General features: G+C 30.0%; 1 protein-coding gene across 1 annotated transcript; it reads left to right on the top strand.

Moving 5' to 3' along the window:
- The first annotated feature begins 2,297 nt into the window (after positions 1-2,297).
- On the top strand, positions 2,298-13,343 carry chrna2a (cholinergic receptor, nicotinic, alpha 2a (neuronal)). The gene is made up of 6 exons (XM_051132647.1): positions 2,298-2,434; positions 4,924-5,075; positions 5,318-5,362; positions 5,532-5,641; positions 8,203-9,262; positions 13,155-13,343. Exons 1-6 carry the CDS (start codon positions 2,353-2,355, stop codon positions 13,278-13,280), a joined length of 1,575 nt encoding a protein of 524 aa, XP_050988604.1. The 5' UTR covers positions 2,298-2,352; the 3' UTR covers positions 13,281-13,343.
- The last annotated feature ends 444 nt before the right edge of the window (positions 13,344-13,787 follow it).

Here is a 13,787-nt window from a genome sequence, read left to right on the forward strand (position 1 = left end):
ATGCAACAATATATAAAAACCTTTACAGACAACAATAATTTTGTTAAATAATGTGCATTTTCACAAAACAGTAAGGTGCTTAAAAAATCATAACAAAAATATATTATATATAAAATATTTAATATTTATAATATTATTCATATTGAATAATTGTAATGAATAATATTAATATTGAATGATAATAAAAATACATGTAATTTAGTAAGTCTATAATTAAGTGCACCAATATTTTGCAGTATTTAAAGAAAACCTTAATAAACAACAATTATTATTTCATAAAAAAAGTAATATGTTTAAAAAAACATAACATCATAAATATCATAATAAAAATCTAAATATGTTTTTATATACAAGTATTTATTATTTATAATATTATTAATATTGAAATATAATAAAAATACATGTATCTGATAGATAACTACTTAAGTCAGTTTTAATTGGACCGATTTATTTTGCAGTATTTAAAGAAACCCTTTCTAGACAACAATCATTATTTCATAACATTTTCACAAAAAACGTAATATTAATTAATTAATTACTGATATTGAAATATAATAAAAAAATACATGTATGTAATGCATAACAAATAATTTAATAAGTCAGTAATTAAATGCACCGATTTATTTTGCAGTAAAAAAAATCTTTATAGACAAGAATGATTATTTCATAACCGGCATTTTCACAAAATACAGTACTATGTTTAAAAAAAAAAAATCATAACATCACAAAAATTATAATATAAAAAATCAAAATATATTTTAACAGGAAAATATTTAATATTTATAATATTATTTATTTTGAAATATAATAAAAAATACATGTATGTAATGCATAACAAATTATTTAATAAGTAAATGATTAAAGTATTTAAAGAAACCCTTTATAGACAACAATTTTTATTTCATAACATGTATTGCTGCATGCACAAAAAACAGTAATATGTTTAAATAAATCATAACATTGTAACTATGTCTAAATATATTTTCATATAAAAGATTTAATATTTATATTATTTAAATATAATAAAAATACATGTATATAATGCATAACAAATTATTTAATAAGTCAATGATTAAATGCACCAATTTATTTTGCAGTATTTAAATACCTTCACAGACAACAATTATTTCATAAAATGCATTTTTACAAAAAAAAACAGTAATATATTTTTAAAAGTCATAACGTCATAGCATAAATCATAACAAAAAATTCTAAATATATTTTTATGTATAAGATTTCATATTTATAATATTATTAATATTGAAATATAATAAAAACACATGTATATAATGCATAACAAATTATTTAATTTAAGACAATAGTGAAAAAATTACATTTATTATATGTAATGCATAACAAAATCCATTAATTCATTTTACCGATTTATTTTGATATATATTGATGACTCAAATTACATATTAATGAATGAATAATATATTAATACAATACATATAGCGTCATTATAATATCTTATTATTACCTTAATATAATAGGATATTATATTTATTATTTATAATATTATTAATATTGAAATATAATAAAAATACATGTATCTGATAGATAACTAATTATTAAGTAAGTCAGTTTTAATTGCACCGATTTATTTTGCAGTATTTAAAGAAACCCTTTCTAGACAACAATTATTATTTCATAACATTTTCACAAAAAAACGTAAAATTAATTAATTAATTATTAATATTGAACATACATCTACAAAACATACATCTATGTAATGCATAACAAATTATTTAATAAGTCACCGATTTATTTAGCAATAAAGAAAACCTTTATAGACCTTTATTTATTATTTCATAACCGGTATTTTCACAAAAAACAGTACTATGTTTAAAAAAATCATTACATCATAAAAATGATAACATAAAAAATCTAAATATGTTTTTATAGGAAAATATTTAATATTTATAATATTAATATAATATTTATAATATTATAATATTATATTAAGGTAATTTATCTTATAATTAGTTTAATATAATAGGATATATTACGTTTCACCCCTGAACCCTAGACCCGGGGTTTTACTAAGGCGATGCTTTTCTATGATTGGCTAATCCTAAAACAGATTGCGTCATGTAAATATATATTAAATTGTATTTAATAAAAGTTAATAATTTAGGTTTTAAGTATTTCAAATTGAAGATTCATTCCACAATGTAAACCTCGCCCACTGATCCTCTATGGAGACGCACGGCATCATCATTGGCTCACAGTCCGTCAGAGCCGCTCAGTGAGTCTGATGACAGAGCCAGAGCAGCACAATCACAACCACCGCATGATCAGCACATACAACAGTCATGACAGGCCATTTCACACGCTTCTAGACTTCTGCGGATGGATATGGAGCAAAAGCATTTCAAATTATTTTGGAAGAATCTGCCGCTGTTCTTCCTTATGGTGGAGCACGTTAAACCTGGTAAGTGCACGGTTCCTTTTTTTATTAGTGAAGTAATATTTTAGAATTATGGAACTCTGTCATCTGTCATCGTTTGCATTTGTGTATGAAACACATATTGTCACGCAAAGTATAATCCACAAGTTTTAGAATAAAGTATTGATATTATTGCTTATTAATAACATTTTAAACATGATTGTCTTGCACAAAGTCCACAAGTATCATATTTAAATTTTACATTAAATCCACTGGCAAAATCTGAAGCTAAAAAAATCAGTGCTTATGCATATATACAGTATCTAAAAGTCTAAGATCACATTATTTGACATGAATAGACATTGTGAAAGTAATAATTTCTGAATTCAACTAAAAAGAGTGCAAAATAGATTCTTTTCTTTTTTTTTCTTTTTTTTTTTACCTCACTTAAACACACTTTATGTTTTTGCATTGCATTGGTTCCTGTGATTCCCCTCAGTTTTCTAATATGAAGTTTCCACCCTTTAAGAAAAACATCACAAATCACTGGACGGCTGGATTAATTAGAGCTGACTGCAGTGATTAAGGAACGAATAGTAATTACAGTGAGGAGGCGGCTGCGCTCGGCCAGTCTCTTATTTTACCCAGCCATAACTCAGTTAGTGTGAGTGACCTTAACTGTGACCTATTCAGTGTTGTGCATCTTCTACAGTACATTTCCAAAACATTTATCAGACACTTTATAATCAGTTACAGTGCTGAATTAATCGGCTGTCACTAGGGGTGTGCGGCAAAGCCAATATCTGCATCTGTAACAGTCTCAATTATTCGTATCTGTTTTCGGATAAAATCAAAAGTGGGCGTCAAATTACATAAGTGCATTTTAAATGTAATTCTGTTCCCTTCATAGTTTTCATTCAGCTACACTGTAAAAAATATTTTCCAGTTTTGAAACATTTCTCAAATACTAAAAAATGCTATTTTCTTAAAAACGACATAAAAACCCTTATCAGACCAACAAAATCAACCCTAATGTTGTCCCAGCTAGTCAAACACAGTTGTCTGAACAAAGAATTTCATATTAAGACTTTGTGAGTTACATTTATAGGATTGTTTTGCTGTTTGTTGACTTAATTTAAACTTTTTGTCGTTTTTCATTATTGTTAGTTATTTGTTGCACTGTGATGTAAAGAGCTCATCTTTTTAATATTTGTTGATTGCAACCATTCTTGAAGATTGTTTTGAGGCCTAGAGTATGTTCAACCAATTATATCTCTTTGTAAGACAATGTTGTTTACATAGACTAAGTTATTCATTAAGGTTTCTATAACAATTCACTGTTTGTCATTTGTAAATAAACAAAAAATTGACACATAAAAAAATAAATTACCACAATGATAGTAATTGTTGTTTCAGTTGCTGTGACAAGACTTTTTCTGTTAGCAAAATAAGACATGCAGCACTGCATGAACAAACAAATTCATGTTGGCTAAACAAAGTATCTTTACTGAGAAAAACTAAAAAACTATTGCTGAGAGATCTCAAAAGTCTTACTGCATCAAGTCGCCTTATTTTTTTTAGGTTTTCTGTTTATTTTTTACAGTGTGTGGAAGCTGTTTTGTCAGGGGAACAAAAATAAAATTGAATTTTTTTATCTGACAATTTTTATACTTTTTTAAATATAAACTTGTATAAAGAAAAGTCAGAATTTAAGACAAACTCACGATTGCGGGGAGAAAATTCTAAATTGTAAGATAAAAACTCACAATTACCTTTTTATTTTTTCAGAATTTCAAGATGTAGAATTCAGAGAAAAAAGTCAGAACTTAGAATTGTGAAAATAAAAACTAAAAATTCTAAATTTCTTTCTCCCAATTCTGAGTTTTTTTTCTCAGAATTCCAAAAAAAGACAGAATTGTGAGATAAAAAGATGGAATTTTTGTAAATATCATCCAATTAAAACTAAAACTAAAGTGGTTTTAAAAATATGTGACCTTGGACCACAAAACCAGTCATAAGGGTCAATTTTTTGAAACTGAGATTCATACATCATCTGAAAACTGAATAAATAAGCTTTCCATTGATGTATGGATAGGACATTAATTTTGTTAGAATAGGACAATATTTGGCCGAGATCTGAGGGTGCAAAAATCAAAATATTGAGAAATTGCCTTTAAAGTTGTCCAAATGAAGTTCTTAGCAAAGCATATTACTAATCAAAAATTAAGTTTCGATATATTTAGGGTAGGAAATTTACAAAATATCTTCATGGAACATGATCTTTACTTAATATCCTAAAGATTTTTGGCATAAAAGAAAAATTGATAATTTTGAACCGTACAATGTATTTTTGGCTATATATATATATGTATACACAATCCTTTTTCCCCCACTGTTATCAAATTGTAGAAAACATCTAAGATTTAGTATCTTCATTGTCACCTCAACTTACAAGTTAAAAAAAAAAAAGAAGTAAAGTTTCATGATCAAGACCTGTCAGAAACTCTCTCTTTGTCTATGAATATCTCTTGCAGTGTTATCAGACGGCTGGATCCATGCACATGCAGAAGATAAACTCTTTAAAAAACTCTTCATGGGTTACAATAAGTGGTCCAGACCCGTGCGGAACATCAGCGATGTTGTTATCATCAAATTTGGCCTCTCGATCGCCCAGCTTATTGATGTGGTAAGTTGATATTTTGCATGTTTTTGATGCTTGCCCTGGTAAGAAATGACAATAAAGAGTCCTGGGTATAATTGAGTGGAAAATAATTTAAATTAAAGCATCAGTGCATTAAAACCATCTTGAATGCATTCATTTTTGGCATCACATTTCTGATGAATGTGAATGGTGCTTCAACTTGAATCCCTCCTTTAGTGTAAATGTATATGTTTTTGATGCTTACTTTTTCCTCTGATATTCTACAGGACGAGAAGAATCAAATGATGACAACAAACGTTTGGCTAAAACAGGTAACCGTCTTTATATTTACTTGTATTGATTAATAAATGATATTGTGGTCAAAGCTCAACTGATACAATACACAATTATTATAAAAGGCTTTTAAACCTCAAGGGTGACTTGCTGCACCACATTTTTAACTACTGTATATGTCCAAATGTGACTTTTTGACCTTTGCAGGAATGGAATGATTATAAACTGCGCTGGAATCCGTCTGAATTTGATAATGTGACGTCTATTAGAGTCCCGTCTGAGATGATTTGGGTGCCTGACATTGTCTTATACAATAAGTAAGTACTAATGTATATTTCTAAAAAGGTTGTAACACACATGACGCATTCAGTAATATTTGCTCAAGGTGGTCCTGGCTATTTGGACATTAAAGGTTGCGATTAAACTAACACAGTGTCCTGTAAAAATTATGGAAGAAAGATGACGGTCCAAGTCTTAATGGCTCTATTAATATCTGCAGGCCGTAGATCCAGCGCATTGGTGTTTCTGTAACATTAATATGTGAAATCAAACAGACATGGCGTGAAATAAGATGTTAAGCACTGCTGTAGTTGATTAAAAAAAAGGTGCATGTTTTAATCTCCTAATAAAATGTCAAATGACTCATCTATTTTCAGAAGCACCAGGTCTGTCTTTATCTAGGAGGCATGTTTGATCGCGACAAATGAGAAATTGAGGTCCTCTTGCATCATCAGATACCTGGAGCAAAAAAACAGAAAGTGCTGCAGATATTTGAAGTAATTAATGCAATTGTCATGGAACATCTTCCTAGAGGCATAAAGAAAAGTTTGTAGCCCAGATACATCAAAGACACTTCCTATAATTTATACATATTTTACAGAAAGCACTTTTTAAAAGGGTCATACTTTCTGAGATCCAGTAATAATGTTAGTAAAGTTTTTTTTTTGTGCATTAATTATAATAATTTTTTTTTTTTTTTGCCGCTTAGAATTTTTGTTGCTGTCCCTTTAACACTTGGATCATTGCTTTTATTGCTTGTATTTAAAAAAAAAGTCTTTTTAAATACCAAAAAATGTTTATTAAATACCAAATAAATGCCCATTTTCGCCACATATAAAAAAAAAAAAAAATCACCCCTGGCTAAATTATAATTAAGATATTAAAATGTCACACATTTGTGATTAAAAGGTAATTATAACATACCAAGTCATACCTATGACATTAAAAACATAAAACATTAAAATTATGAGATTAAATACTCAAAATTATGAGATACAAAGCCATAAATATGAGATAAAGCCATATTTACGACATACTACATTGAAATTATGACATAAAACGTTAAAATTATGAGATTAAATTGTCAAAATTATGAGTTACAAAACCATAAGTATTAGATGAAGCCATATTTATGACAAAGTCATAACTATGAGATAAAAGACATAATTATTAGAAAAATGTCAAAATTATGACATTAAAAATAAAATAAAAGTCAACGTTATGATATTAAATGTAATAATAATAAGAAAAAACATTTTTGACATTACAGTTAAAATAATGATACAAAGTCAAACATTATGATATACTAAGTCAATTATGAGATTAAAAAATCTAAATTATGACAAAATGTTGAAATTATGAGATTAAATAGTCAAAATTATGACATACTAATCATAACTATGAGACAAAAGATATAATTATGAAACAAAAGTTTTAAGGTATGACATACTAAATCATACCTATCAGATTTAAAAAAAAATCTAAATTATGACATAAAACGTTGAAATTATGAGATTAAATAGTCAAAATTAAATATGAGATAAAGCCATATTTACGACATACTATATTGAAATTATGACATAAAACATTAAAATTACGAGATTAAATAGTCAAAATTATAACATACTAATCGTAACTATGAGACAAAAGATATGACGTACTGTCATACCTGAGATTAAAAAATCAAAATTATGACATAAAATGTTGAAATTATGAGATTAAATAATCAAAATTATGAGGTACAAAGCTATAAGTATGAGATGAAAGTCAAAATTATGATACTATATGTCATAATAAAAGAAAAAAAGTCAAAATTATGACATTATAGTTGAAATAATGATAAAAAGTAAAAAAAAATGATATACTTAATCAATTATGAGATTTAAAAAATCTAAATTATGACATAAAACGATGAAATTATGAGATTAAATAGTCAAAAATTTGAGATACAAAGCCACAAGTATGAGATAAAGTCATATTTATGATAAAAATGTCATAATTATGATATCAAAAAGTTTAAATGAGATAAAGGTCAACATTATGATGTAAAAATGTCATAATAATAAGATAAAAGCCAAAATTGAAATGATGAGATTAATAAAACAAAAATTATGATAAACTAAGCCAATTATGAGATTAAAAAGGTCAAAATTCTGACAAAATGTTGAAACACTTCGATGAAAGGTCAAAATTATAACATTACTTTAAGTCGTAATTATGAGATTACAAAAATCAAAATTATGAGATTGAAAAGTTGAATTAAATAAAAAGTCAAAATTACGACATACTAAATTATGACATACTAATTTATGACATACTAATTCATAATTATGACATTAATTTAAATTATTACACAAATCAAATTATGAAGTAAATCCAAATTATGAGATAAAACAAATTTATGACATACTAAGTCATAAAATGTGATAAAGTAAATATGCAAGATACAAGTTAACATTATGGCACTAAAAGTAAGATTATGAGATAAAAAGTCATAATTACAGTCAATGCAGCCTTGATGTGCATAAAGAGACTTTTGAAAACATTTTACCCAAACTATTGAACGGTACTGTAACGTGTAATGTGGTTTTGTCTACAGTGCAGATGGCGAGTTTGCGGTGACCCACATGACCAAAGCCCACCTGTTCCACACGGGAAAGGTGAGTTGGGTTCCTCCAGCAATCTACAAGAGCTCCTGCAGCATCGACGTCACCTTCTTCCCATTTGACCAGCAAAACTGCAAGATGAAGTTCGGCTCCTGGACCTACGACAAGGCCAAGATTGATCTGGAGCAGATCGAGGGCACCGTGGACCTGAAGGACTACTGGGAGAGCGGCGAATGGGCCATCATCAATGCCGTGGGAACCTACAACACAAAGAAATACGACTGCTGTCATGAGATCTACCCGGACATCACCTACTTCTTCATCATCCGCCGTCTGCCTCTGTTCTACACCATCAACCTTATCATTCCCTGCTTGCTTATTTCCTGCTTGACCGTGTTGGTGTTCTACCTGCCGTCGGACTGCGGAGAGAAGATCACGTTGTGTATTTCTGTCCTCCTTTCCCTCACTGTTTTCCTGTTGCTCATCACCGAAATCATTCCCTCGACATCTCTGGTTATCCCGCTGATTGGCGAGTACCTGCTCTTCACCATGATCTTTGTCACCCTCTCTATAGTCATTACTGTTTTTGTGCTTAATGTGCACCATCGTTCGCCAAGCACACATAAAATGCCCCGTTGGGTTCATTCAGTGTTCCTGGACCTCATTCCCCGCTGGCTCTTCATGAGACGCCCGGAACCCGATCAGAAACGGCGCAATACGCCCAACCTTAGCACATCCAAAACCTGGCTTCAGCAGGAGACTGAGGTGGACGGGCTGAACTGTCAGGACATGGAGTTCGGGTTAGGGGTGGGAATCTCCACGTCCATCTCGTCCCCGTCCGCCACGTCTCTGCATCTGTCCGACTCTGAGCCTTTGCTCCAGAAGTACGAGCTCCAGCAGTTAGGACACGTGGTGAACCTGTGTCAGCGTCCAGCAAAGCTTACAAATCTTGTGTCAGATCCAAGTCTGACCTTCTCACCGTGTGTCCTACGAGCTCTGGACGGGGTGCGGTACATCGCTGATCACCTGCGTGCTGAGGACGAAGACTTCTCAGTGAGTGACTGAAACATTTAACCTTGTTTAGTGGTTAAATAAGACCAGTTGCAATACATAATTTTTTTTTTATTATAGGTAAACCATAATATGACATTAGAAAGTTGTATTAAGAGACAAAAAGTCAAAATTCTGACATAAAAAGACATAATTATGAGACAAATTGAAATAGTTCATAAATCAAATTATGAGAAGCCTAAATTATAAGATAAAACAAAAATATGACATACTAAATCATAATAATGAGATTAAAAAGTAGATATGCATTAAAAAGTTCAAAATAAAATTTCATGATGTTTCAAAAGGTTTAAATTCTGACATACTAAGTTATACTTGTGCAATTAAAAAGTCCAAATTATGACATACTAAGTCATAATTATGAGATAAAATGTAGCTATTTTGAGATAAACATTTTATGACATTTTTATGACATACTTAGTCCTAATGAGATAAAGTAGACGTATTAAAAAGTGTAAATAACGAGATACAAGATAAAATTATGGCATACTAAATCATAGTTATGAGATAAGTAAAAATGCTTACATAAAAAGTAAGATTATGAGATAAATCAAAATTATGACATACTGAGTAATAATAAAAAAAAGTAGAAATCATAAGATAAAAGGTTGAAATTGAGCTAAAATTTCAAAACTGACATCCAGAGTCACAATTATGAGACAAAAAGTTAAAATTGTGAAGACAATTACGAGATAAAACCAATGTGTAAGGTCCACGCAGTTGGCCCAAGGAAGGTATCCAATGGTGGCCGAAGGTTTTCTTGCATGTTGGGTCTTTCCAGTGCGCAAAGTTATTTAATTGAAGTTAAATTCAATCTGACTCCATTTTATCATCTAATCTGACATTTTATTATGACCTCGAATTTAGGTTGTCATACGAATTAATTTTTTTCTCCATTTATAATTGTTATTATTCTAACATTTGCTTATTCTGTTTAACTCTTTACTTTATATTTACTCTTTCATTAGGAATCTATGTCGCTCAGGGTGCCTCATGTCGGCCGATTTACATGGGCCCACGATCACAAACCCTCCAGTCTGATCATTAGTCAGAGGTTATGGCTAACTATTTAATAGACCGCCTCATGCTTGTCATGTTTTAAATAGTGGGTCTGTTTAGCCCCCTACAGTCACCTATGTAACAACTTAGTTAAAGCTCAAACTAAATCAGAGGTTATGGCTAGCACTATGAAGTATGCTAATACTTCAATCGTGTTTTATCTAGCCCCCTATAGTTAGTTTAACTATATAACAACTTGAATAAAGCTGAGACAGTAACCAGAGGTTATGGCTAGTACTATGAAATATCCCCGAACCATGCTAGTACTCCAATAGTATTTTGTCTAGCCCCCCATAGTTAATGCAACTGCATAACAACTTAACTAAATTCAAGCAGTTAGTCAGAAATCTAGAATCTAACCTGAGATCTAGTATGTACTTAACCCTGGACGCATATTTGCGGTAACATACGCCTTCACTTAATCTACTTGAGAGAATAATTTCAGAGTAAATCAGAATAAAATCAAATGTAACAATTTATTAGAAGTCAGGTAAATATGTATTATGCCAATTATACAGCCAATTCAAAGATATCAAATCAATACAAGAAATCTCCAAGATGAATCTAGGAGTAAGATGCATACCTGACTTAAGAAAAATACATAGTACGAAGTGTGTCAACATGGAGAAATGGAGACATGGAGACAGGAACTAACAATTTGAATTTGCATTGATCAAGTCCTAGACTTGATCGTTTGCACCTTTTGGGGACAGATGGTAATTTGCATGAAAGCCACTGGGAAATAGTACAACCTCAACAGTGAGCAAAATATCTCTGAACTCTTAGGATCGGTTTACCTTTTCATTTACTTCTTGTGAGAATGAGACCATTGTACCAGACACACAGTGACAGTTCAAATGATACTAAACATGACTATGGATATCACTTGTATTCATGTAGAACATTATATTATGCTATTGACCAGCCTAAGTGAGCTGAGTGAGAGGAGATGGGTGAGGGGAAGTGGATGGAAGGAATAGGTGGAAAGGGGCTTTTCTCACATCTTCTCTCAGTGAGATGTGGAAACAAATGTCTATATCTTAATACACTGTGTGTGTATTGTCCGTCTCAGAAGATCAAAGTGTCTGAGGTTCTGTAAACCTTACAAATGTATGACATACTAAATCATAGTTATGAGAGAAAACATAGCTATGTAATAAGTTTAAATTAAACGTTCCGAGTTATAATTATAAAAAGAGGTTGAAATTCTGACATACTGTTTATAATTTTATAAGATTATATTTATAAGATTAAAAAGTTCATATTATTGCATACTAAATTCTAATTATGAGATAAGTGAAAATTCTTATTTCATAAAAATATAAAATGTAGGATTATGAGATAAAAAAGTAAAAAAAAACTTTTTTAAAATTTTAAAATAGTAATAATTAAAATAAAATAATAAAAGTAGAAATTATAAGATAAAATATAAAAAGTAAAAAAAGTCAAAATTATGAGATAAAAATTCAAAATTATGACAGAAGGTTGCATTTTTTAGTCATATTTATAACTTACCTCATGGCTATTTATCTATGTTTTTTTACTTTTAGCTCAGAATTATGACTTAGTATGTCATAATTATGACGTTTTTGCCAGTTACATTGTGAATTATGAAGTTGTAGTTGTTAAAAATAAAATTACATCGACAAGAGCACATAACAAAATTATTAAAAAATTAAGCTAAAATTTAAAATATAAAAATAATTATAATTATGAGAAAAAGGTCTGTATGATGTAAAATTGCATGTGTGTGAAATAAAGTAATAAAATACATAAAATAATAAAAAAACATGTTATTGTGAGATGAAAAGACATGATTTGAAGAAAAGTTGTAGTTATGCTAAAAATAAAATTATTTCAAAAAGTTATAAAATAAAAATTATTACAAAAAAAGTTGGCATTGTTATAATTACCCTTTAAACATAATTATGAGATTAAAATTTGATACGCAATAAAAAATCATAATTGACATAAAAAGATATAATTATGAGACAAAAGTCAAAATAGTTGACATACTAAGTTATACTTATGAGAATAAAAAAATCCAAACAAACAAATTTGACAAACTGAATCAGAATTATGAGATAAAGTCCATAAGCAACTAAAAGTTTAAATTAAAAGATACAAGTAAAATTCCTTACATAAAGTAAGATTATGCAATAAAAAGTCAAAATTATGAGATAAATCAAAATTATGACATACTAAGTAATAATAGATAAAGATAAAAGGATGAAATTGAGATAAAAAGTCAAAACTGACATCCAAAGTCAAAATTATAGGATGAAAAGTCAAAATTGATATACTATGAATAAATAAAAATTATGACGAAAGGTTGCATTTTTTGTTATATTTATAACTTACCTCATAGTTATGCCTATTTATCTCATAATTTTTGAATTATCAGTAGTTGTGAAAAATAAAATTACATTGCCAAGAGCACATAACAAAATTATTAAAAACTGAATAATAAAATATATAAAAATAATACTAAAGTAACCTGCCACACAATGCAACTCAAAGATGTGAAGTTGCATGTATGCTAAATACATTAATAAATTACATGAAGTAATAAAAAACTTGTGATTATGAGATAGAAAGACAGGATTTGTTTTTATAATTACCCTTTTAAAAAGTTTGAAGTGGAAATGATTAATAAAATGCTAAACCCTTTGGCCTCTTCACCATTTATACTGACAGTCCTCATTCCTGTCTCATTGTCACTGCCCTCATTACACTCTTCACATTACATTTTTCACTTTACAGTTTTCCTGCTCTGACCACTTTTAAACCACACCGCGTGTTTGCTTTCCGACAGGTCAAGGAGGACTGGAAATACGTGGCAATGGTGATTGACCGTATCTTCCTGTGGATGTTCATCATCGTGTGCCTGCTGGGGACGATCGGCCTCTTCTTACCTCCCTGGATATCAGGAATGATCTAAAAGCTCACTTTAAGAGCCCAGATACAGCCCGACATCAAGAGCTGCGATAAAGACTTCCCTGATGGACGCCAAGGCCTTTCCCAGAGACCATTACAAACATTTGTTACATAAAAAAAGTCTTACTTCGTCTCTCCCTTTGACGAGAGATACCCGCTTGTTCAGGGATTATTTGAGGATGTGATTCATTGTTACAATGCAGGAAACACAACTCACCTCTCACTGAATGGCTGACATTTACCACTATCAAACTGCGCCCGAGTCCTGTCGTTTCCATGCATAAAGAGCGGGAGCGTCAGCGCCGCAATATGCAAAATTAACCTTTGGGAAAGAGGCAACGCTTATGTGACCCTGACGGGTGGCAGTTCAATTCAGTTCACTCTTTACCCTTTATCCAAGTGTTCAATGAATCGTAGATTGCATTTCGTGCCGCTTTCAACAGCAATTATCTGCAAGGTCAGAAGGCAACTCCTATTTATTTATAACTTCCTCAAGTCTTTGAAAACGCAA

This window comes from Labeo rohita, chromosome 17, assembly GCF_022985175.1.
Source record: "Labeo rohita strain BAU-BD-2019 chromosome 17, IGBB_LRoh.1.0, whole genome shotgun sequence".
Lineage (NCBI taxonomy): Eukaryota > Metazoa > Chordata > Actinopteri > Cypriniformes > Cyprinidae > Labeo > Labeo rohita.

What these genes read in the sequence shown, in the direction of transcription:
- chrna2a (XM_051132647.1), top strand. Translation starts at nt 2,353, where the DNA reads ATGGATATGGAGCAAAAGCATTTCAAATTATTTTGGAAGAATCTGCCG. An exon ending in GGTGGAGCACGTTAAACCTG is followed by an intron (nt 2,435 to 4,923) that starts GTAAGTGCACGG and finishes TATCTCTTGCAG; the next exon opens with TGTTATCAGACGGCTGGATC. An exon ending in CAAACGTTTGGCTAAAACAG is followed by an intron (nt 5,363 to 5,531) that starts GTAACCGTCTTT and finishes TGACCTTTGCAG; the next exon opens with GAATGGAATGATTATAAACT.